Here is a 23,983-nt window from a genome sequence, read left to right on the forward strand (position 1 = left end):
TATATAATAATTATTGAGTGTTTACCAAACCTTAGTTTTTAGTGATAATCTTTTTTTTAATTTATTATCATGTCATATACATATTACACTAATAAAATAAAATAAATAAATATATTATTTAATTTTGAATATATATTTTGTGTTAGAAGAAATTTAATATTTATTTTTGAAAATCTTTATTATTTTTTTTTAAACATTTTTTATTGTTTTTCTTAAATATTGCTAGAAATATTTTTCAGTACAATTGATTTTTAATTATTATTAGCAATTTTGAATTTATTTTGCAAAGTGTACGCATTTATTGGACACTCTGCCCATTGGCCGTTGGTCATCCAAATCGAAATCTAAATCCAGAAACAAATCCGCATCCAGCCATCTCCATTCCAATCCATATTTGGCATAGCGCACAACGAGCCATTAGCCGCAGCAAATGTTATGTAGATCGTGTTGACTTCGCTCTTGTGGTGGGAGTGTGAAGAGGGGAGAAGGGGAGAGCAAATGCCCCGCATACGGTATCGTTAGTGGAGATCTGTCTAAGCTAGAACTGTGGCCAGGCAGTCAGCCAGTCAGCCGGCCGGCCGGCTGTCAGTCCGTTGTTGTACTCCATTATTGACGTAAAGGCGGGTAAATAACCTTTCGGCATGCCCCAACACTTTTGTCCCGTCACATAAATGAAGGTGTAGTCCAAGTTGTGCGTTGCGCTGGCTGCCACAAGCGGTCGGCATCAGCCACAGAACTGAACTGTACATGACTGATTGCCAGATTGAGGTGTCAGCATACCTAACGCGCATTTATGAGTAGTACTCACACTCACTCCACTATTCATATTGGTATTCGTATTCACAGTGTAGTTTTGATGTTGATAAAGAAAGCATGTAAGGAGCGAACTTTATAAGTTTGCATACCGAACAGTAGACGCAAACTACACTCGACGAAATACAGAGTGAACTTTTCGAGAAAAAAAAGAAATTATACTCGAAATTCTTTTTGGCATTTTTGCAAAGTCAGCATACTTGAAAGGAAATCTTAGCCAATTGCTAATGAAATGTGAGCCCAAGATAATTAACTCTTTTTTTTTTTTTTTTTTTTTTGCCTGCGCACGAGCCAAATCAACAACTCGCTGTGCAGTCATCAGTTATTAACGCAATGTGTCTCCGGTTTGTCAATGGAGCACACTGAAATTTGATCGTGCAACGAAGCGGCAAAATGCGTAGTCAGCGACGCGACAAAACTAGCTAGCTAGAATTTTGTTGAGTTTGAGGCTAAGTGCTTAAGGTTGAGGATTATGCTTATGCTAAAGAGTTGGCCAGGCGACACTTTAATTAAAGAGCTCTGAAGGCAGACAGATATTAAATCGTCATAAGCTGGGATTAGGCGGCAGCTAAGTTGACATTGACAGAGGCGCTGAAGATGTAATTTTCTTTCAAAATGAGGTTGTAATTTACCAGCAAGAATGCTAAGTATGAAATGAGAAAAATAACTTTAAATTGCAGCATCTTAGAAAAGAAAAAATTAAAAAAACGTTGGAGTATTCTTTCGTGTTCTATATGAAAGTTTGAAGTCAATTGATTGGCAAACCAGATTTCTGGTTGTTTGTTGTTTATTCTGGTTGTTGTTTGCTTTGTGCTCCTTGCGGCATATCTTTGAACACCTTAATTTATTGGCAACAAGACGATCCGGCGCCAGGGTCAAGTGTCAGCCATGGACGCCGTTTGAAATGTGAATGTTGATTCGCAAAAAGGTTCTTTCGGGCTCTTATAATTTGCATCGTAAAGCATTCTGATATTAATTTGCTCAATATACTATACAAAAAAAAAAGAACAGTATAAAAGAAGGCGACTCGACGTGCAACCAGAGATGCTGCACATAAATCAACCAAAATGAATTTTCAAATTTTAATTTAAACCAGTTGCATAAAGTGCATTGAACTTGGCACAAAAAACACACACAAAAATAAAAAAACAAGCTGCATCAGGAACAGCAACTGAAGTTACTTGTAAAGACAAAAGCCTTTGGCAAAACTTATTTATTTATCAATATGTGCTGCGTACCCGCAGTTGCTCGGCTTTTCGAGTTCATTGTCGACGTCATTGGGAGCAGCACAGAGAATTCTGATTTATAAGCAGAGCTCGCACGCCCGCTCCAGCGGGGCTCTCCCCCCTATCCCCTTCAACTTACTCAACGGGGCTGCGCTTTAATCACGTGCGTGCAATGCGCACATGATGCGATTCCCCCCTTCCCGCTTCTCTCCCTCCCTCGTCTCCCTATGGCCATGCACCATGCATGCCTCCAGCCCCAGTTGAAGCTGTAGCTGAGTGCAATGTCGATGCCGATGCTCATGTCGATGCCGCTCTGGTGTTGCAAATGCTGCCAGGGCAAACACCCAGCCAAGCAGGCAGCTAGCGAGCCCCTTTTTACATTGCTGGACACAAAAGTGGGGGAGCTGCTCATTAGTTATTGTTTAAATTGCAATTAAATATTCATGAGTCAAGAAAATGGGAAAGAAAAAAGAAATTAAATTAAATCAACAAATGTTGTACATTGAGATTAAATCTTATGCGTCAATTTCTTATAACATACAGGGGTGCCACAGAAATCACAAGTGATTTAGGATTTTGGCACCTACAAGTGAAATTCGAGTGGAAGTGTTTTCTGAGGCATCCCTGATAAATAAAGTGAGTGTAATTCTGAGTAGAAAAATAAATAATAATAATAATAATTTAGAATAATTTTGAATATTGTTAACTATTTTTATTTGAATGCTCTGTCGATGAATTATTATTATTTAAATTGTACTACTTAAAACTTATTTATGTTTAGAATAATATTCTATTATATATATTATATGTTAAAATATTATATATACGGAAGTTATTGAAATTTATTTCATATTATTTTCTATCAAAAATGCAAAAATTAAATATAAAATGTTATATATTCCTTTCCTTACCTTTAATTATTTTCAATGCAGAATTCTGCCTATAATTGATTTATTTCAAGATTATTATATAGAAGAACAAACTACTTCTCATACGTCTATATAAGCATTGGCGTCTTTCAAATTAAATTTAATTGCTAAGAAGGAATTTTTTGCTCCATGGATTCTACACTCATAAATAAATACTAAAAATAACTTATAAAGAAGAATAAATAAAAAATGTGTTATTATTATTTATAATATAAAATTGAATTTAATATTTGATTCATTACTTTATATAATACATTGAATAATAATTTTTAGTCCACTGTTCTGGCCATAAATAAATATGATTGTTAAATAGTATCAGAGTTATTTTTAATAAAATGTGCAAATATTAGTTTTCTATTCTTATATTTGTTGAACGACTAAACTTAAAATATTTATAAAATGTGTTTTATTTTTATTGATTTTATTATATTAAATCTGATATTAAATATTATCTTTAATTATACAGTAAAGAGTACTGAGTGCTGGGGTCTTCGACTCAAAAATAAAATGTGAAAACCTATTTGTAAATGTAATAATTTGCATTAATTGCTACTGTTTCTAAACAGCTGAACAGCATTGTGTCTGTAAGCTGCTGCCCATTATGCAGCAGCAACAGCAGCAGCATCGCTAGTGCTATGTTTGTGTAAGTATGTGTGTGTGTGTGTGTGTGCGCGCGCGCATGCGTGAAGAGTCCGTTTTAATCGTTGCCTGGCCATCGAATATTTCTTGGCCACGACGTCGTCGGTTTGGCTCGTAAATCCGGCGTATAAAAGGCGCATTGCTCGCTCCATTGGCTCGATCGGCCATTGTTGTTGAATCTCTTTTGGCTAGCTGGGCAGGGCTCGTCGGCCTGGCCAGGCCATCGTCAAAGCCAACGCCAAAGCTAAAGCCAATGCCAAAGCCATAGTCACAGCTAGAGCCTGGGCCATCGTCTGCCTACCAAAGGCTGATTTACTATGATCCGCTTGAGTTTTATGTGCAGAAAGATAACATTTTTAAGATATTGACACCTTGTTAGGCATTTGAGAGCGAGAACGAGAGAGAGAGAGGTAGCACAGCTAAAAACAGCTGAAACAGCTATCGAATAAGAACCTTTAAGGCAAGGGTTAGACATGGCCAGCAGCAACAGCGCAGCACAGCGTTAGTATTAAGCGTTCTTCTCGGGGCTTTAGCAGTTGCGTGGCTAATTGTTGTAAAAATTAAATGCAGCACCATCGTCAAATGCATAAACATTTGCCAGATAATCAAAGCGGCGACGTGCCAGATGCAAAGGGACGCTCTTTTTCCTGTTTACCCCTTTCGGGCTGCTCCTCTCGTCTCCATGTCCATCTCCATTTCCATGTGGGTGTCATAGCCAAAGCGCAAGGCGGCTCATCTAAATTTATGGCATAGGAATAATACATATCTTTATGGCTTCATTAGCGAAAAGCCGTTCAGCAACCAAAACGCCCCACACCAAGCCGCTGGCTGCACAAGCAGCAACCACGCTGCATCGCTGCACCATCACATATCCCATTCGACACGCTGTCTGCAGCGGCAGCGACAGCGGCAGAGACAGGGGCAAAGGATCGACATCGACGCAGTCATCAAGTCAGCGACGACGTCGCTGTTGTCTCACTGTCACTACACTTGGTATCGGACTCGGACTCTGACTCCGAGTCGGAACTCGAACTCAAAGTCAAACTCAAACTTAAACTTAAACTCAAATTCAAGCTCGACCCAGCATCACATCACCTCGCATCACAAGCCCCAAGCACTTCAGACATTGTATGCACACTTCAAAGTGATTCTTCTTCTTCTTCTTCGCCATGCCCTTGTGGCATATGCAAACTCGAGTGTTGACTCTGCGCGATGCAGCATGCAACAAAAACAACGCCAAATATTAATATGCAATAAATGCATATAATTCCAAAATAAATGTGCTTGCGGAGCATAAGGAAAAACGATAAACTGTTTATAATTTTATATTATATTTAAAATATTTATTTGAAATCAAACAATATTTGAATTTGTTTTCATATAAGTCGATCTACGCTGTTGATATAGGAAAAATTACTTTTAAATTTAAAAATTACATAATAACATTTCCTTTAGAGAATCTTAGAATTAAGAAAATTAATTTAATTTCTTATATTATTTCTTTAAATTCTAAAATTATTTGTAAAGTTTAATTAATATTCATATTATTGAGGAACTTGACAAAATAATAATTCAATAAGTTCATAATTCACAACAAGTAACTGGAATGGATGACTTTTATTAATAGAAATACATATTTTTGTGGTTTTAAACTATTATTATAATATTAATAGAACAATCCTGAACTTGGTTATCAGTCTATTTCTTATTAATAGAATGAATTGAAGCTAATTTTAAAATTATTAATTATTAATAATATAATAATGTCTTTTCTATAAATTGTCTTAACATAAATTGATTGACTTTCAATATTCTGAATATTTTCTCAATATTTTTTTTAAATTGTGTATGTAATTATTAATCTTAAACTTAATCGTATTAACTGCGAATATTGTAACAAATTGTTGCTATAAATTCTTGTAGATATTTATTAAGCATTGAAATAAACTGTCAAGAGCATCTCTGCGTCGAGCAGCTGTTAATGTGCTGTTCCCACATGTTTGATTTTTTTCATAGGGTTCACTTTTTTTTGTTATATTCTTATTGTTGTTTCGGTTTATGTGGTTGTTGTTGTTGCTCTTCGCGCACAGATTGATTGAGCCTTTTATTAAAGCGCACGTACAGCATATTAAATAAATTGTTAGTTACGTTGCGGACTGCAGACCTCATACTCCATACACCAAGTGCAAGCTGCAAGCTGGAGAGAGATCCCAGCCCTTCTTAAGTTCTTGTTGCTTTTTGTTGTTGTTGTTGTTGTAGTTGTTGTTCATCTCTTTTGGTGTCGTATGGCAAACGGCACAAAACGCCCCCGAGGTGTTGTATAAGAAAATCTTGTGCCGGGGAAAAACACAGCATGAAAAAGCCGCTCAACGTGCTGCCATTTTTACAACGTCATTTTCTGAGATCCAAGTGTCTAGTCGCCAGTCGATATGGATGTGTGTGTGTGTGTGTGTGTGTGTGTGCGAGTGTGTGTGTATGGTTGTATATGTTGTCTATGCATTTTGCTTTATGGCCCGGCCACGTATCAATTATGTGCCAAAGTGCTAATGGCTGTTGACGGCTCAACAAACGGCCAGTATGGCAAACTCATTGCTGGCTTTGGAGTATGAATAGTGAATAGTGCATTGTGAGTGCACTGAGTGTCCATTGTGGGTGTACTCATAGAAATTCCAATGCGAAATGTTCTCAGCACTCTGATCTGTCTGTCTCTGCACTTCACATGCGAGTAGAGAAAATGCTCGCAATGTTGCTCGGCTCCTTGGTTCGTTGGCCAGGAAGGGAAAAGGGTTTTGGGGTTATTGGTGGTAAAAGTGAAAACTGGTTTTAATTGTTGTAGCTGGCGATGCGCTTAGAAAATCGCGTGCAACCAGTCGAATGCAATTTCAGTTATGACACAAATCCATTGCATGCTCGCAATGGAAAATTGCCGAAAAACTCAACGGAGCGCAAATCGCGCGAAATATGTATGTGGCACGTTATGCATCTGCATCCAATTAGGCGTTTGTTGAGCAATATGCTAGCTCTATATACTACTTTCTTTGTTAGCCTCCAACACAGGAGTGACCTAAGCCAGGGCCAGAGCAGAGCTCTTGAGCTCCATTCCATTGGCCTTTTTTGGGCCAATGCGCTAGTAACTTATACGCTTGTCGTTCACAGCGCATGATTAATGACCAACAAGGGCCGAGGCCAATCCCAAATGGAAGTCGTGTAAGAGAACAGCAGAACAGCAAAGCAGCAAAACAGAAAAAAGAACAACGACAAGGGAAAAAGGATGCCAGCCAAGCAAGCTTCTAGCTTCAGCCCAAGTGATATTTGAGCCGATTCTCCAATGAGCTACTGCAGTGGCTGCTGCTCTGACACGGATGGAAAGATTGCTGCGACCTGGCAACAAGAACTTCTACTGACGAAATTTTAACTTGTTTTTTGGCTGAATGGAAAAGTAGTTATAAAATATTTGAAATACTTAAAGTATATCAACTAAGGAGCTGGGGAAGAAAAGCAGTTATTAAATATTCTAAATACTTATAGTATATAAACTACAGCGACTGTCAAGAACTTCTACTGTCGCAATTTTAACTTGTTTTTTGACCGAAAAAAAGTTGTTATAAGTGTATCCATATTATTATAATGTTTCATAATTACCATATCAAACGTAACCGTATTTAGTTTTAAATATTCTCCTGTTTTATTTTCTCTAGATTCGATGTGATTAGATGTGCAGCGAGTATCGAAAATATAAGTTAATTTCAAAATATTCTAAATACTTAAAGTTTATAAACTGTTCAAGGATATCAGCAGACGACGTTTCAACTTGCCTTGGCAGCTATTTAATATTCTAAATATTTATGGCTAAAGGGTATCAGCAACGACTGCCAAGCTGAGCCAGTTGCCAATTGAAGTGTTTGCTGTGTACAAAACAAGTAAATCGCTGCGATATATGTACGTTTCACACCTGAATGTAATCGAATTTTTATCATTTTACCTCCGCATTGCATTGTTGCCAAGCAGCCTAGCCAGACACAGACATAGACACAGACTCAGTTGCAGACAGTCCAGGCCCTGGCTCGCAGTCTCAGTTGCAGTCGCAGTTGCAGTTGCAGGCAGCAAATTGAAATTTATTGCAACTGAGCCACTGCAAAATGCAAGCGAGTTCCGCAACACAATTCAGCAAAAGGTGGGATGGGGAAGGGGAGTCAATCTAAAATTTGGTCAGTCAACTGGTCGCGTATGTGGGTCGCATTTGTTAGGCAGCAACAGCAGCAGCAATTGTATGATTGCAACTCTCTGGTTGATAGGAAGTGTGACATTCGACCATTAGACTGTGGCTGAGGATCGCCAAGAATTGGGCAGCGATTGCGCATATCGCGTATTGCGCATCGAGACTTTGATTGTCAGTCAGTCAGTCAGCGAGGCAGATGTCGACTTAGTCAGTTGGCCATCAAGTGCGGCTGAAGCTCTGGCATTGGCATTAGCGTTGGCCTAAGGCAAAAGGCAAAGCCAACGCCCGCACGACTTGGACTTGAACTGGGTAGCTGGCAGTTGGGAGTTGGGAGTTGCAAGTTGGGAACTTGCCACCGCCATCGAAGATTTATTGCTTAGATAAGCGCGAAAAGTTACAGATGCTTATGCAGCGGCAGCCACCGCAAGGCGCGTCTCAGGTTCAGGTTTAGAATCATCCAAATGGACGAGGGTAGCTCCTAAAGTTGCGAACAATGTGTCAACACATTAATAAATAACTTAAATTATATTATGCTACGATTCATTATGAAAAGATTGCAGCAGCTCAAATCATTGTAACTAATAATTGCAATTAACAAATATTTTCAAATATTTACAAGTCATTCATTGATAATTTGTTTTGAAAATATGCATGCAGCTGAAATCAATACAGCGCAAACATTTTTTAATCAAATTAAAAAATATCATAAAAATATTTTCAAGTCATTATCTACAAAAAAATTACTCTGATTTATTAATAAAGTATTTTAGCAGCTAAAATTAGTGAAGCATAAAAAGTTGAGAAGACTCGAGTTTAGTAGTAGTCATATGAAATATTCCATATGAAGTCACAATCATGAAATAATTTTAGCATACTCATTGTTAATAAGGTTCAAAAATGATTGGCTTTTCCTCAATCAGATATCTATGTATAAATATTTTATAATTTATTAGGCATTTTAAAAATTAAATAAAAACTATTTTTTTACTATATTATTTGGTCATATATTATTCAGAATATTAATCAGAATTTTTGTATAATATTAATTTAGGTGTTAAATCTTTTTCGTAGCAAGTTGCATTAAATAAATTTGGCTTAAAAGTCTAATATTTTTTTATTTTTTTGGCATGTCTTTAATTAGTGACAAAATTGGGAAATGTTCTGAATAAACCCTCGCTGATAGTGCCTGCAGCACGTTGTCATCGTCGTCTCGTTAGCGAGGCGCGATTGCTGGCCGCGATTGGCAATTGGCAACAGCAGCAGCAGCAGCAGCAGCAGCAGCAGAAGCATCTGGCAGCATCAGCAGCCAACGTCAACGTCTTTTGGTCTAGGCTTAAGGGCCGCTCGATAAGCATCACACACAGCCTTGCTGAGTGGCTGGCTAGTTTCATTGGACTTGGACAGGCTGCGCAACTGGTTGAGATGGTCTCTCTATCTTTCTGTCTCTTTCGATCCTCGAACTTGGGCTAAATTAGTGGATGCCGCTTTTAATTCCTATCTGGCTTATCGCAGCAGTCGCATCTTAAATGAGGTCAATTATCAAAAGTGCAAGTTGTTGGCAAGCCTAGGCCGAGGCCCCGCCCCAGCATCAGCATCAGCGACAACCACAGCCACAGCATCAACAACAGCAGCAGCAGCCACAGATTGAGATAGAGTTTTGAGCTCATAAAGCTAAAAGTTTCACTTTCAGTCAGCAGCAGTGAGAAGAGGCGAGAGTAATAGAAACTGCACATTAAACGCGAACGCAAACGCGAATGCGAACGTGAACGCAACACGTGCCACGCTTCATGGGAGCAGACTGTGGCAAGTGCAACTGCAACGCTGCACTTGCAATCAATCACAAAAGCCAGCTATGGCTGTAATTAGTGCAGGGAAAAACAACACCAGCAACAACTAAGAGAAGGAGAGCAGCAGCAACAATGCACATTGTGCATTAAAACAAAGAAAGCATGACGAAGTCAAAGCAGCAAAGTAAAATTTTTTGTTGCAGACATCGAAGAGAAGGCCGCAGAACAGATTGCAATTTGTGCGCGCAATGGAGCAGCAACTTCGGCCAGTTTCATTAAAATTAAAATTATTTTGGTTGAATAACAATAGTAATAATGCGCCAGCACACAAACGAACGAAAAGTGAAATTTTTGCACCTGATGCAGCCCATGAGCAATTGAAAAAATCGACAGCAGCCGCAAGCAACAAGCAACAAACTAACCACAGCAATAGCAACAGTAACAGCAACAACAAGATGCTCTCTCGCAGTCGGTAATCATCATGGAAATTTTCTTTTATATAAAATTGCAAATGAGCGTGGCAAACATCCCAGACTCAAAAGCAAGAGTCAGAGCCACAGTCAAAGCCATTGCCAAGGCTAGTTATAGTGATAGTGGCTGTCGAAACTAGCCAAGTTAACAGCTTCAGCTTTTAAGTACTTCCCATTTGGCTGTATTTGCAACAGTTCCGGCAACTTACTGACAGTTCAGCGACATTTGTGTAACAGCTACAACCACCTAAACAACAAGAAAGAAAAACACCCAAAAACTTGTTGAAATTTTCAAGTAAGTATATTTGTAATTAAATTCAACTAAGAATATAGAATTAATGAATTTGCTAATTACTTATATTTAAGTGCATTTCTTATATTATCAATATTCAAAAAAATCTACTTTTTCATATACAATTAGCTAAGTTTACAATCCATCGATGCTACAACTGCACACACTCAAATAACGAGAAAGAAAAACACAAAACTTATTAAGAGTTGCAACAGAAAAAAATCATTAAGGAAATCTAGCAAATAATATGAAGAGCATTTAAAAGTTGAGATAAAATTAATTCAATTGAGTTTTAAGAATTCATTATGTGAAATGCATTGGGATAAATTGAATTTTATAAAAACTTTTTATTTTACAAATTTCAGAATTACTTATGCACAGTTTTCACATACAATTGAGCAGAGTTTAACATTGCGGGAAACATCCATTGATACTGCAGCTATAATTCCAGCAACTTATCGCCAGTTCAGCGATATTTGTGTAGTAACTACAATCACAAAAAAAAAGAAGAAAATCATTTAAAACCTGTTGAAAGTTGCAAGGGAAAAAATCATGAATGAAATCAATTCTGACAAATAAAATGAATGTCAATTAAAAATTAAAATATATTCAATTAAATTTAAATTAGAATAGAATAATAATATAAATTATTATATATAATTGTAGTATAAAGAACGAAATTTATTTAGCAATCTTCAGTTCAGCGACGTTTTTGTGATAACTACGATCACTAAAAAACTTATAAACTTACAATCATGAATAAAAATCCATTCGAGCCAATAAGATTAATATCATTTAAAAGAACTCATTGATTGAAAATGCATTAGGAAAAATTGCATAAACATTTTATGGTTTATTTCGCAATTTCGAAAATTATTTAAGCACATTTTTCACATGCAATTGAGCTGGCAACATGCGTCGATGCTGCAGCTGTGCAGGTCTAATTTGCTTTTCCGTTTGCCTGATCATGCCATTGACAACATGCACAAATGTTGACCTTTAATTACGACAACCGAAGCAGGAGCACAAACAGAAACAGCAACAACAACAACAACAACAACAACCACATACTGACAACTTGTTTGTGGCTGGCCACTGTTTGCATAACTACGCACATAGCAACGGGCAGATGCTGGCAGAAATATTATAAAAGGGGCCAAAGGAGGCAGCAACAGAAACAGCAGCAACAACAGCAGCAACGACAACGACGACGACAACTGCAATTTGTCCAGCTGCATGAGACAAACCCAGAGACAGAGGCAAAGGCAGAGTCTGCAACTGAGACAAACGGAGACACACGCATGCAGCGAGCGAGTTGGACTCGATGGAGACTTGGGGCTGGGTGACAAGTGCTTAGTGTCAGCACCTTGGTTAGCATGCAGAGTGCGGAGTGCGCTCTCTCTCTCTCTCCCGCTCCCTCTCTCTTTCACTCGGTCTCTGCTCCCCCTGTTGACAATTTTGTTTTCGCTCGACCAGCATCCTGGACATGACACGACAGTGAGAGAGAGAGAGATGCAAAGAAGGTGAGCGCTTTGGGATTCAGTTTACACATTAATTATCACTTTTGTTGCCGGACGGTAGCACGCCACAAGTATAAGTGCTGGTCGAGGAAGAAGCTGGAAGACAGACAGGCGACAGATGAGAATATTAGAAGACAGCCGCACTTAGTTCGTTGCCTAAGTCTTTTGTTTTCCTATGCCATTTGCCAAGAGATAAATGAACTGCTGAAAGACAAGTAAGAAATGGAAAGAGGATGAAGCGAAGGCGTGGGCTGAGGCAAAGGAGTGCTCTCGTCGAGCCCTACAGGACCCAGCACTGATTTATGCTTGCCAGGGCACAAAAGTAATCGATAATAATCGATAGCAACACCCACTTGATAGCGCAGACGTCGCGACGTTTCAGGCGTTCGTATGAAAATTAAATTATAAAATGCTTTACAAGTGGGTCGGCCCCAATGGGTTCGAGTCAGAGTCGGAGTTGGAGTTGCAGTTGAAGTAGAAGTTCTTGCAGCCAGCCAGCCAGCCTGCCTGCCACGCCCCATACAGCACACACGGTGCTGTGGAGAGCCTTTCAGCCTTGATACTGCGCAATAAAATTGCACACAAAACGAGGGTGGACATGCGATTTCCTTGACATTTATGCAATGCAAACTGGCGACGCAGCAGTTTTGGGGCGGGCATCAACTTGTCTGCCACAGTCGCAGTCGGAGTCGGAGTCGCTGGCTGCCTCTGCCACGCCCCACTCGTGTTGCAGATGCGTTCTCTCTCGCTGAACAAGCGAGCAGCCAAAGCAAATAGCCCGCGGACAGATTTTGTCTTTGCGCACAGTGCAACACGTATCAATTATATGCAACCACAGCAACAGCAACAGCAACAACAATAGCAACAACAACTTGCAGCACAATCTCAATATGGCCAACGACATCAAATTATTGGTTTGGGGGCCAAAGCGCTTGTAGGGCAATGGGAATTGCTCCAGAAAATCAATTGTACAGCACGGCGCAAGCAAATAGAAGCATGCAGCAATCCACTTGTTGTTTACACAACTAAACTAACAGTAAATGATTTATGCTCAATTTATGCAAACACGCTAATATATCATGTTCCTCTCTTTCTTGTAGTCAGTCAATAGATTTTATTTTTATGTATTTTCTTTTTTTTTTTATTTACTATTGCAATATGCTGAACTGCAATGTGCAGAGTGTTTGCTGAAGGCGCCAAGACAAAGACAAAAATGCAAAGCGACTTTAAGTGGCCACAAGCCTGGGCCAGTTACGAGTCGATGCCAAACTATGACTATGCCCTGGTACCTAATGGACACAACGTTCAGTTGAGTTGAGCGCTGAGCTGAGCTGAGCTGAACTGAACTGGATTTGAGGCTGAAGTGTGGCGCGGGTCCGCAGTCCGGCGCAGCAGTCCTGCATAAAAAATGATTAATTCCTGGACTGATAATTTATGTAGACACATAATTCACAGCGGGACATATTTTAGCCAGAGTTCAGGCCGCAAAAGCGGTCGCCACTTAAATGCACCTCTAAAAATAGCGCAAAACTTAGCTTTGTCTGTGAGTGTGTGTGTTTGTGTGTGTGTCGGTCATATGCTTATGCTAAAAATAAAATACAATAAAAATAAAACACAACACAAAATGAGAAATATAAGGTAAAACCTCAGCGCGGCATCGGCGCGCACATTTGATTTAAATTGAAGGTAAAAGCCAACGGCAAAGCCGCAGCTTAAGGCTAAGATCAAGGCTATTTCTATGGCCATGCAGGGATTAGGGTTCGAGTAGTATGTGGCATGCGCACGCCTTGCCTTTACCTTGCCTCGCCATATCATCATTATCATTAAATATTTATGACGCGCCAGCTGAGCACAAAACTGAGAGCAACTTACGCGTAAGCTGGCCGTTTGCCTTTTTACCTAGAAAACTTTGTCAAGTTCGTTGTCCAAGTCTTTTGTTTTCCGTTCATCTCAGCTGGGTTCTGTGGAAGCACAAAGGGGTTAAACAAATGGCAAATTAGCCATTGACACGACTGCTCGCAAAGGATACAGATAATAAAGGAAAGGAAAATGGGAATAAAAATCACATTTGCAAGGATTCCAAATAAAAATTTGTAAAATTAACTCATTCAGAAACGGAAATCATTGTAGCTTGGTGTTCAAAACAAATAAAATAGAGAAAATTATCTATTATCAACTTAAATACATAAAAAAGAAATGTTTAATATGCTATCTCATATTAAATTGAAATGTTTTTCATACCAAGGATTTTTAGAAGCAAAAACTTTATCGTTTAACGAATTAGCCATTAAGAAATGATACAGCTAATAAAGAAAAGAGAAATGACAATCAACTTCACATTTGCAAGTATTTCAAATAAAAGTCTGAAACATAGTAGAAGAATATTATTTAATACTATGCTAATTTCAAGCATTCTCAATAATAATGTGTAAAACAAGCGAAGAATATTGTTGGAAAAATCAACTGACTAAGAAAGCGGACATACATTTAAAATAAAATAGAGAAAAGTATCTATTTTAAAGTGATTACATGGAAATAAAAAACCAGAAAACACGAAATCCCATTGAATTAAAATATTCTTCATATATTTATATTTACTAAGAGTTTTATTAAAAAAGAAAAACTGAACCAACTAATTGCTGTGTTTATTCTAATCCCTAAACTAGTGGAGCTTAATAATTTATTTCCTCGCTGTTGATCCTCCGTATGCCGTATCTTAGAAGTTGTGTGCACATTTTACCCTTGGCAACCGCATGAACAATGCTAAACACACACTTCCTACTTAAGATAAACAATCAGAAATGTGCAGCATAAAGAAGCAGTAGCTGCTTCGCTGACTTCGCCAGCCCCTCCGCTCCTTTGGCCGCAATTTGACAAGTGTCCCCAATGGGGGGAAAACATCATCAGCATACAGTTGACATTATTATGACGATGGTAGCGCATTAGTTATCTGCAGGTAGGATACTTGAGCTGCACTTCCTCCCCAGGCCAACAACATCAACCGATGGCACATTGGCAATGCCAATGCAATGCATTGATCTTCAATAGATGGTCAAGCGTGCCTCCTCCACTGATTGAGTTAGCTCCACTGTCGTCGGCAGCCACCAAAAACAGACCTCAGACATCAGCAGCAGCAGACCAAAAACCCAATCGATGCGAGGGACTGGCATAAATTTCTAGGCAGGCAACCCGCTGGCTTTCATTTCTAATTTTTGCATTTGGACCAAGGCAGAACGGCTACTGGTCGAGCGATGGGGTCCTCATGTCTTCGATGTTTTAGCGCATTTTATTGCTTTATTTGAGGGAGAGAGAGAAAGAGAAGGATAGAGGGAGAGAGCAGCGAGCAACGCTTGTCAATTTTACAACTTTATAGAGGCGAGCGAGCGCCTTATCGTTTGCATATTTATGCCTTGCTCGATGGCCCATGTCTCTTAATATTTTTGACATATTGGCCATGCCGTGTGCTGTGTCCGAAACCATTGTCTGCCATGCCGCAAACTATGGCTGCACTTCCTCTCAGCTACTTCCCCGTCCCCTCTGTGAGCTGTGAGAGGCTCATTGTTGTCGTCATTTGTTGACTGCGCCTTCCACAGAAATTTGCGCAACTCGACTTGCGAGTTCTGTATTTGCGTTTTGTGTCTGTGTCCAACTACGACTACGACTTCGACTATGACTCCAACTCCAACTCTGACTCCGAGTTTTGCTGTCTGTGTGCTTGCTTGTTTGTGTGTGTGTGTGTGTGTGTGTGTGTGTCTGTCTGTGCTCTGCGTTCGCATTTGAATTGCAAATCCTATTATGACTTGTGAAATTATAATTTTTCTAGCCAGGCCGCACAGCCACTCCAGGTTCATGTCCATGTCCATGTCCAGGGTCCAGTCTCGCCTGCTGCCTCCCTCTCTCTTTCTCTCCCTCTCTTGCTCTTCCGCTCTTCATCTTGCTCTCTTGAGACTGTTCTTGTTGTTGTCTGCAGAGAGGGTTCAATAGCATGAATTATGCATATGCAGGCGCTTTCGGGGAGCACACGCATCCCATGCACTTAGTTATGATAACGTTGCACATTTTTGTTGCCACAGCCTCACAGTCTCATCCTTGTGTATTTGTTTTGGCCAGCCCATCCGCAGAATCAGCAGCAGCAGCAGCAGCATCCAAATGGCCAAATGGCTTATGCTTTATGCGTAGCAGCTGCTGCTGTTGCTCTTTGGAGTACAACACTCTTCTGTGTGAGTTGTAGACGCTGACGACGCCCCCTCTTTTGGGCTGCTACCGCAAACTGCGACTGCGACTGCGACTGCAACTTGAGGCTTGGGCCCAAGCATTGCTGACAGAACAAAGAAGTCGTTCATTTGTAATTGTTGTTGCTGTTGCTGCTGCTGCAAAGGGCAGACAAGGATTACCAGCAACAACAGCGGCAACAGCAGCAGATGTAGACGCACATACTTCAACACGTATACATATGTAGACATATATGTACATACATACATCTACATCTCAGTACATACTTGTGTGTATATTTATGCTTTGAGCTGGAGTCTGTGTGCTTGCATATCTTTTTTGACTTTTGACTTGGCTTTGACTTTGGTCAGGTTGAGTTAAGTTGAATGACCGCGACATGTGTCGGCAGATGAGCTTTTGTCCAAATTCCATGGTCAACAAGCAACAAGCAGCCATAAACTCCTAAATGTTAAGGTCTAGCCAAACTAGCTGCAAGGCAAGACTTACAAAAAAGAGAGTATTTAACTACGAAAGATTCTCCTTTATAAACCAAAAGGTTCTGTTTAGGAAAATGCTCTTCTATATTTAAGTGGACTACTGGCAATTTTCCCCATTAGCTGGACAATTAGATGTCAGTCAAGAGGCAACTTGCTGGTCAACTTGCCACACGATTCGTTGCAAAGGTATCAGCTCTGGCTTCGCTGAGGGATTTCAGCTATGACATTACCTCAATGTCAGCGCAAATTTTGCAAATTAGCATCAGACAACAAAAGAATTATATATGCACATTATATAATGCAAAACGGGCAACGTCAACTGCAAAGACGGGAGAGGCAAGAGGCAGACAAGCAAAACCAAATCAATTTGCTGCGCTACACAAAATGAAAACGAGAACCAGAATCGTCATTGCTGCCAAGCTAAGCTAAGCCAAGCACAGCTCTGTCATTGGTACTGATCCTCCTTCTTCTCCATGGTTCTCTGTGTCTTCCTCAGTCTCCATCTCCGACTCCGTCTACGTCTTCGTTTACGTCTGCAGCTCTTTAAGTTTTGTATCAAGCGCACAGTTTTCCCATCATTAACATTGCCCAGGCGAAATTTGCATGCAGATGAAGTTGAGGCCGGCCAAGAAACATGCGTACTTAGTTACAGAGCTCTTGTGTCTGCGACTATTTGTTTCACGAATTCGCAGCGCATTAAACTAGTAGAACAACAACAACAACTACAATCGCAGAAGTCACAAACAACAACAAATAACAAACATCTTCAATTGAAGCTACTTCAATTGGGGCATGATCAACCAGCAAATATCCTTGACTAACAATAATAAGCATATCTTCAAAATGATTAGAAACATTTTTTAGAAATATTATTCCATTGAAATATTTAGCTGTTGATAAACTTTAAATATTCAGAAATTCAACAAATTTATTTACTTACAAACAATTTAATTTCATAGTAACAAAATATTGTCACTATTTATTGTATTTTTAATTTATCCCTAATATCAGAAGAATTTCATTATATGATGCAATTTATGCAATCAATTTCTCTAAACAAATAGTTTTATCATATGAAATCATTGTTAGAAATATTATTCAATATTTTATCATAGTTTATATAATACATTTAATTATCTTTCGTTGCCCCTTTAGTTACAATTCAGTTTGTAATTTAATACTTCATTTAGTATAATAAATTAACAAAACATTTATTATATTTGAGCATTATCTAAGTAAATGAATTTAAATTTAAAATATATTAGTTAAAAATTATAAAAAGTAATAGAAGTTAATTGAATTAAGAAGTGAAAATAATAAAATATATTTCGAAGTGATTTATTCATACATTCGTTGTTAACATGTGATATATTTCTTTTGAAGCATTTTACAGGGTGTATGACAGCAGCCTTAGCAGACGAGGCCTAGGCAGCCGCAGCAGTGGCACTCTGTCCATCGGTCCAAACAAGGCAAAAGGCATGTCCATCCTCCTATCGTAACAAGAACAATTTGTTCTAATGCGCCTTGGCAGCAGCTGGAGCCGCAGTCAGTGGCCAAAGTCAATGGCAAAGCTTTGGTTTGCAGCTGGAACCACAGAGCGGAGGAAGAGGAGGTGGTGGTGGTGCATGGCAAAAGGAAAGGGCAGCCACTGAACACGCAATGGCCAGAACAAATGTAGACATTAAGCTGCTGGCCGTGGCCAAAGCAGACGAGGCGCACCTTAACATCCAATGACACGCAATGGACAAACGCCAACGCCACACAGCTCTCTGGGCTCCATCATAAAAAGTATGCACACACACTACAAACACTCAGACAACCTTGTTTAGTATATAGTATTAGATATGTTATATACAATTTTCAAATATTTCGCGCGCTGAAGTTTTTCCAACCAAGGCAAGCAACCATTTCAATAAATTCGCTGTGAAAATTTCATTAATCGCAATTCAAAGAGAGGAAGAGGAGATCATAGTGAGACGGGGCAATGAAAAGCCTTGAGCGGACAGCAGGTGAATGTCTAAGTGCTGAGCAGCAGCAGCAGCAGCGGCAACAGTTGTAACCACATGGCCATAAAAATATTTGCCGCCTTAATGTGAGTGGCTTATAAATTTGCACAAACGCGACCATATATAGCATATAGCATTACAGCCATGGGCCCATGGCTCCATCGTTCCATGGTCACATGCTCCCATGGGGGACCACCAACTGTCGAGCAGCAGCTAGATCCAATGCCTGACGATTGTACATAACTGTTATTGTGGTTTCTTCGCTGGTCATTTAGACAGTTTTGGTTCCCTGGGTGTGTTGACGACTTTGCCTCTGTTGTCCATTTGCAATGCGTGTGATCCGATCTGCCTTGAAGCACGCCAACTATTTAACGTTTTTGTAAAACATAATACATAAGAGCATATGAATTTGTCAACCATATACACAATGAATAAATTAACTGATATATCCACACTACAAATAATAGTGCTAAAATTCAATAAGCATTTATACATTATTAATATAAACTTTATATTTAAATATTTTGCATTTTTAACTTCATTTATTTTCGTTTTTTACAAGTTTTTCTTTGACTTACAGTTTGCATTTCTTAACTTGTACTTTTGCATTATATGTAATTGTTGAATTCGATATTTGGTTTTGTTAAATGGTTGTGCACAGTTTAAAACTAATTACAATGAGGTTGTACAAAATGCATTTGGCTTACACACTCATGTAAATAATTCTGCATGGCCACATTGAATTAAATTAGAACTTAATCTAAAGTTTAAGCACTGCTCTGGCAAGTTGTTACTTCATTTATCTTCATTTTTTTGGTATTAGCTTAAAAATAATAAAGTTGGGTAAATTCACATAATAAATCAGTGCTTAAAGTGTTTATATCTTTGGGCTAAATCATTTGGTTGCAACGTTTGTTAGGATTTCTTGGGCTAAATTAAATGGCAAGAACTAATGCTAAAATGTGTTAAATCTATGGCACAATCACTCGCGAAAGTATTTCACTACCTCAACAGCTTCTACTTTTGTTTCATATACATTGTCGCAATCTTATCGAGTATCGTATCGATCGAGAGCAACTCCTCGCTAAACTTTTGCATTGTGGGTGCCGGCACAATCCACTTGAGGAACTCCTCAACATTTAAGCGCAGTCGGGCCAACGGTGTCAGCGCTGCATCATCATGCGATGGCCGCTGCGCTAACTTCAGCGATGCAATTATAACATTATCAATCAGACGTTTCTCGTAGCCCAGTTGTCGCAGCTTTTGTGCCGAGCTAATCTTCTTCAGCACCACAGCCATATTGAAGCGTATGCTGGACAATGTTTGCGCATCCTCCGCCTGATTATCGTTGGGCTCATCCTGCGTAACTTGGCACTTGGCACACTGCTCCGCATGCGCCTGCAGTTCCACCTTGATCTTGAAGAACTCGTGGCAGCCTTCGCACATGTAGGGCTTCTGCTGTTTGTGTATCTTCTTCATGTGGTTCTTGAGATGCGCCAGCTGCGAAAAGGCCACCTCATCCGTACAGAGCTGACAGCGAAACGGCTTCTCGCCCGTGTGCTTGCGTATGTGCAGCTTCAGCACACTGGAGTGGGCAAAGGTCTGATGACAGATCTGCAATGCACAAAAAGAACTTACATGAATATCTGTCATTCTCCAAACTCTCGCCTTGACTCACACGACATTGATAGGGACGCTCTCCTGTGTGCATCCGCATATGGACATTGTACTGGGACTTTTGTGTAAAATACGAATTGCACACTTCGCAGACGTGCGTCTTAACTGCCGCATGTTTCTGCATGTGCGTTGCCAGATCCTCATCCGGCTCAATGGTTTTGTGGCATATCTCGCAATCGAAACGGCTGAGCTTGTGATGCTCCTGATTGATGTGTGCTCGCAGCGCTAATTCGTTGGCAAACTGACTCTCGCAGATGGTACATCTGTGTTCCATGCCCTGTTCGTGGCGTTCCATGTGCACGCGAAGATTGGCATTCGTGGAGAAGCTGGCCGAGCACTTGGTGCAGTTAAATTGCTGTATGCTCGTCTTATGATGCGACACCATGTGCTGCTGCAGCTGTAAATGGTATCAAACTATTAAACTGTGAATTCGAAAGGAAATTAGCATTGCTTGACTCACTTGACCACCGCGGGCAAAGCGTTTGTCGCACAGCGCACATGGATACGGTTTTTCGCCTGAATGCAGTCGCATGTGCAGCCTCAGACGCTCCTTGAGCGCAAAAGTCTTGGGACATGCGGTGCAGGCAAATTGTTTCTTGTGCTCGTGGGCGGTGGTTATGTGATTCTTGAGATTCACCGCCTGGCGATAGCATTTGCCGCATTCCGTGCATTTGTGTGGCCGCTCATCCGAGTGGATGAGCACATGGCGCAACAGATCCGTCTTGCCACCAAATTCCTTGGAACAATGACTGCACACGTGTTGCTTTCGTTTCGTTGTGTCCGCCTTGCGTGGCGATTTCTTGGGCTCCGGTTGCACATAGTCTGCATCCGTTTCGGCATCGCCCTCATCAGCAGCATCATCGTCATCGTCATCTGTGGAATCCTGTGCGCCAGTCACAAACAAATCCTGCAGACTGGCAAGACTACTCTTGCGTCGCTTTAGCGGTATCGGTGGTAACGTTGTTGTGGGCGAGGATTCGCGTGCCGCCGGCGGCGATGACAACGAGATGCCGCTGTCGGTGAGCAGAGATGCGGCATCCTCCTTGGAGAGACTGCGACGACTGCGCACCATGCTGGGAGTTAAGTCTTATGGCTATCGCTGCACCCGGCACCAGCTGCTTACTTTACTTTATTTTACTTTTATTTGTTGTTTATGGGATTTGTTAGAGGGTTAATGTTACTACGAGGAGAGTTCAACTTTGGTCTACGTTTAGTTTAAGAAGGAGTCCCAAACACCGTGTTATATCGATTTAGTTAAGCGTTTTGCTGCAAGAGAAATTTGAAGTTCTATTATTTATTTAGCATTCACAATGCCACGTTCGACACAACTCACAAGAAATAAACAACAAAAGAATAAAACACGAATCGAAACGGAATGAAACGAAACACAATATGAATTTCAGCTGTGTCCACCGAACTTTTAAAACTGAAGTAAACGATAAGAACAATTTTAAATGGGGAGCGTAGTGCTTAGAGACAAATACACTAAGCGAAATGAATGGGTTTTATCTCATAATATTTGATGTTAGATATAACATTCAATATTTTATATAAGAAATCAATTTTTGGGAGATTTGAATAAATGGTTTCTTTAAAATGTTTCCTTTTTATATACAATCTCTTAATATGCAACTGGCATTAAAATATTGTTTTTTTTTAACGAAATAAAACGAGAGAAAATGTTACCATTTTATGTAAAAATAATGCAGAAACGAGGGTAAAACCTTAGTGAAATATCGTCCCTTTCCGCCAAATTCTACATATAACCAAAGTTTCTGCTAGGAAACAACGTACTTATATAGAATAACCCATATTTATCCAATTCACTCACAATTTTGCGCAGTGCAGCAATACGAAATATTTGCTTTTATCACTTTATCAGCTAGAATTTCCAGGTACACACACACACACATACACGTTACATGGAGCTCACTTGGAAGAGTTTCTCAGTTTGTTTTCTCAATCTTTTGTTTGGAAAACGCAGCGAGAGCGAATGCGAGCGAGATATCTGAAGGGAATGTGAGGTGGGAGGCAGGCAGACAAAGAGAGCGTGTATTACTGATAAGCCACGAACGAACAAAGGCAATAACTGATAAGGTCTAAAGACTGATAACAGAGTTAACTTATGGAAAATATGGTAACTTCATTTTTCTATACCTTTTTAAATTATTTCTGCCGCTGTAGTTGCTGCTGCTGCTGTCGATCTCGGAAGTTCTAATGAAACGACGATTGGGAAAATGCAAGCGCAACAAAGAAAGACTGTAAAAATCAAGAGTAGTTGACGATGACCCTGGGCACAGTTAGCGCTAAGTAATGTATGTTAACATCTGGCGACCAGATTGCCCATGATGTGAGAACACTCAGACACACATACATAATTATATACACACACACACACACACACACACACATGCTGGTAGTGTGGAGGTTTATAGACCTTTGGCGACGCTTCATTGAGCCAAAGGGTGGCGCATGCCAAAAACTTACTGTACAACGATGATGAATATGACGATGGCGACGATGAGGGCAGCATTGAAGCATGATTGCTCCAAGTGCAGGGACAGGGACAGCGATATTCACAGTCACCGTTCACACAGCTGCACGTTACGCAAATGAAGCGTAAAACGAAAATGAAAACAACTGTTGAAAAGCGAATTGAAAGCGCGAACGTGAACTGACGACCGCGAAGCACCAACAACAAACCCAAAACCCATCCCAAAATAAAAAGAGCTTTAACTGTAACTATGAGTACTGCAGCCCAGCTGTACTTCTCTCCATCTTGCTCTCTCGTTCGTTCGCACGGTAGTCAGCCCAGCAGACCAGCGACCAGCGCGATTCATTAAATTGAAAGAGAACGTTGGAAAAAGCACGAACGACAGCGAAAATAATTCACAAAAGGTGTGCGACACAAAAGAATACAAAAACAGCAGCAGCACACAATTTTGTAATGCTAAATAGGCAAATGGAAGGAAGGGGACACCAAAGGGGCAGACTTTTGACTTGGCTGGGGGTCAAAACACATTGAAGTCTTTTGTTTGTGTGGCGCTGAAATCACAACAACAAATGATCAACAACTTCTGTTAGTAAAATAACCAGCACCAATAGCAATTGTTTACAGCTACTATAATTACAATTTATCCAATAAGTAACCAACACCACAACTAAATCAGAGCAAAAGACGGACTTACCCGCAAAATTAAGTGTGATTAATTCATGAAGCAGCTGCAAGCAAAAGTAAAACAAACACGCACACACACGCAGCTCACACACAAAGACAGACAGAAGCACACACAACCAACAGAGCAATTTCTGCTGGGCTGGCTTGGCAAATACAATTTTCTGCATTTTATTTGTTTATTTATCTCTCAGTGCAATCGCCCAGCGAACGCCCCTTTCTTTTCATTTCTTTTGCACTGCACATTACACATTTGCTTTACCTTAAGAAGCCGCACAGACAACATTTTGTAATTTACAAACACAAATTGCAGCACTGCATTACATTCCAAAAAGAGGAGAACCAAGTAATTGATTTGTTTAGTTGTTATGTTGTGTTTAATTAGTTTTCTCCCTACAACGTACACACACACACCCGCTGTGCCGTTTGCAGTGAGACCAACGATTTTTAATATTCTATTAGAGATCGAAAAATATACCAAGTGCGACGATATCCAGGAATTTATTCAAAATATATGCATA

The 23,983-nt window shown here is 39.9% G+C and overlaps 1 protein-coding gene and 1 long non-coding RNA gene across 7 annotated transcripts; one reads left to right on the forward strand and one right to left on the reverse strand.

Annotated features, from left to right (window-relative positions):
• Positions 1 to 8,892: 8,892 nt before the first annotated feature.
• LOC133844566 (uncharacterized) lies at positions 8,893 to 10,856 on the forward strand. 3 transcript variants are annotated; one of them, XR_009894613.1, is made up of 2 exons: positions 8,893 to 10,378; positions 10,450 to 10,856. It is a non-coding gene; the product is annotated as an uncharacterized LOC133844566 (long non-coding RNA). The 3 variants fall into 3 exon arrangements; XR_009894612.1 differs by having other exon boundaries at positions 10,510 to 10,856; XR_009894614.1 differs by having other exon boundaries at positions 10,741 to 10,856.
• Positions 10,857 to 19,125: 8,269 nt separating this feature from the next.
• LOC133841498 (zinc finger protein OZF) lies at positions 19,126 to 23,882 on the reverse strand. 4 transcript variants are annotated; one of them, XM_062274023.1, is made up of 4 exons: positions 23,725 to 23,882; positions 20,748 to 21,553; positions 20,289 to 20,684; positions 19,126 to 20,224 (listed from the first exon to the last, which is right to left on the reverse strand). In XM_062274023.1, exons 2-4 carry the CDS (start codon positions 21,357 to 21,359, stop codon positions 19,628 to 19,630), a joined length of 1,605 nt encoding a protein of 534 aa, XP_062130007.1. In that variant the 5' UTR covers positions 21,360 to 21,553; positions 23,725 to 23,882; the 3' UTR covers positions 19,126 to 19,627. The 4 variants fall into 4 exon arrangements, with proteins under 4 accessions (XP_062130007.1, XP_062130008.1, XP_062130009.1 ...); XM_062274024.1 differs by having other exon boundaries at positions 23,476 to 23,882; XM_062274025.1 differs by lacking the exon at positions 23,725 to 23,882 and adding an exon at positions 22,775 to 23,414.
• Positions 23,883 to 23,983: the final 101 nt, after the last annotated feature.

The sequence above is a fragment of the Drosophila sulfurigaster genome, chromosome 3, assembly GCF_023558435.1.
Source record: "Drosophila sulfurigaster albostrigata strain 15112-1811.04 chromosome 3, ASM2355843v2, whole genome shotgun sequence".
NCBI lineage: Eukaryota > Metazoa > Arthropoda > Insecta > Diptera > Drosophilidae > Drosophila > Drosophila sulfurigaster.

Bases quoted from the DNA above. Each gene is read 5' to 3' on its own strand.
- LOC133841498 (XM_062274023.1), bottom strand. From the start codon at position 21,359: ATGGTGCGCAGTCGTCGCAGTCTCTCCAAGGAGGATGCCGCATCTCTG. The intron at 20,685-20,747 runs GTGAGTCAAGCA...TACCATTTACAG, and splicing joins GCTTTGCCCGCGGTGGTCAA to CTGCAGCAGCACATGGTGTC. The intron at 20,225-20,288 runs GTGAGTCAAGGC...TGTGCATTGCAG, and splicing joins AGCGTCCCTATCAATGTCGT to ATCTGTCATCAGACCTTTGC.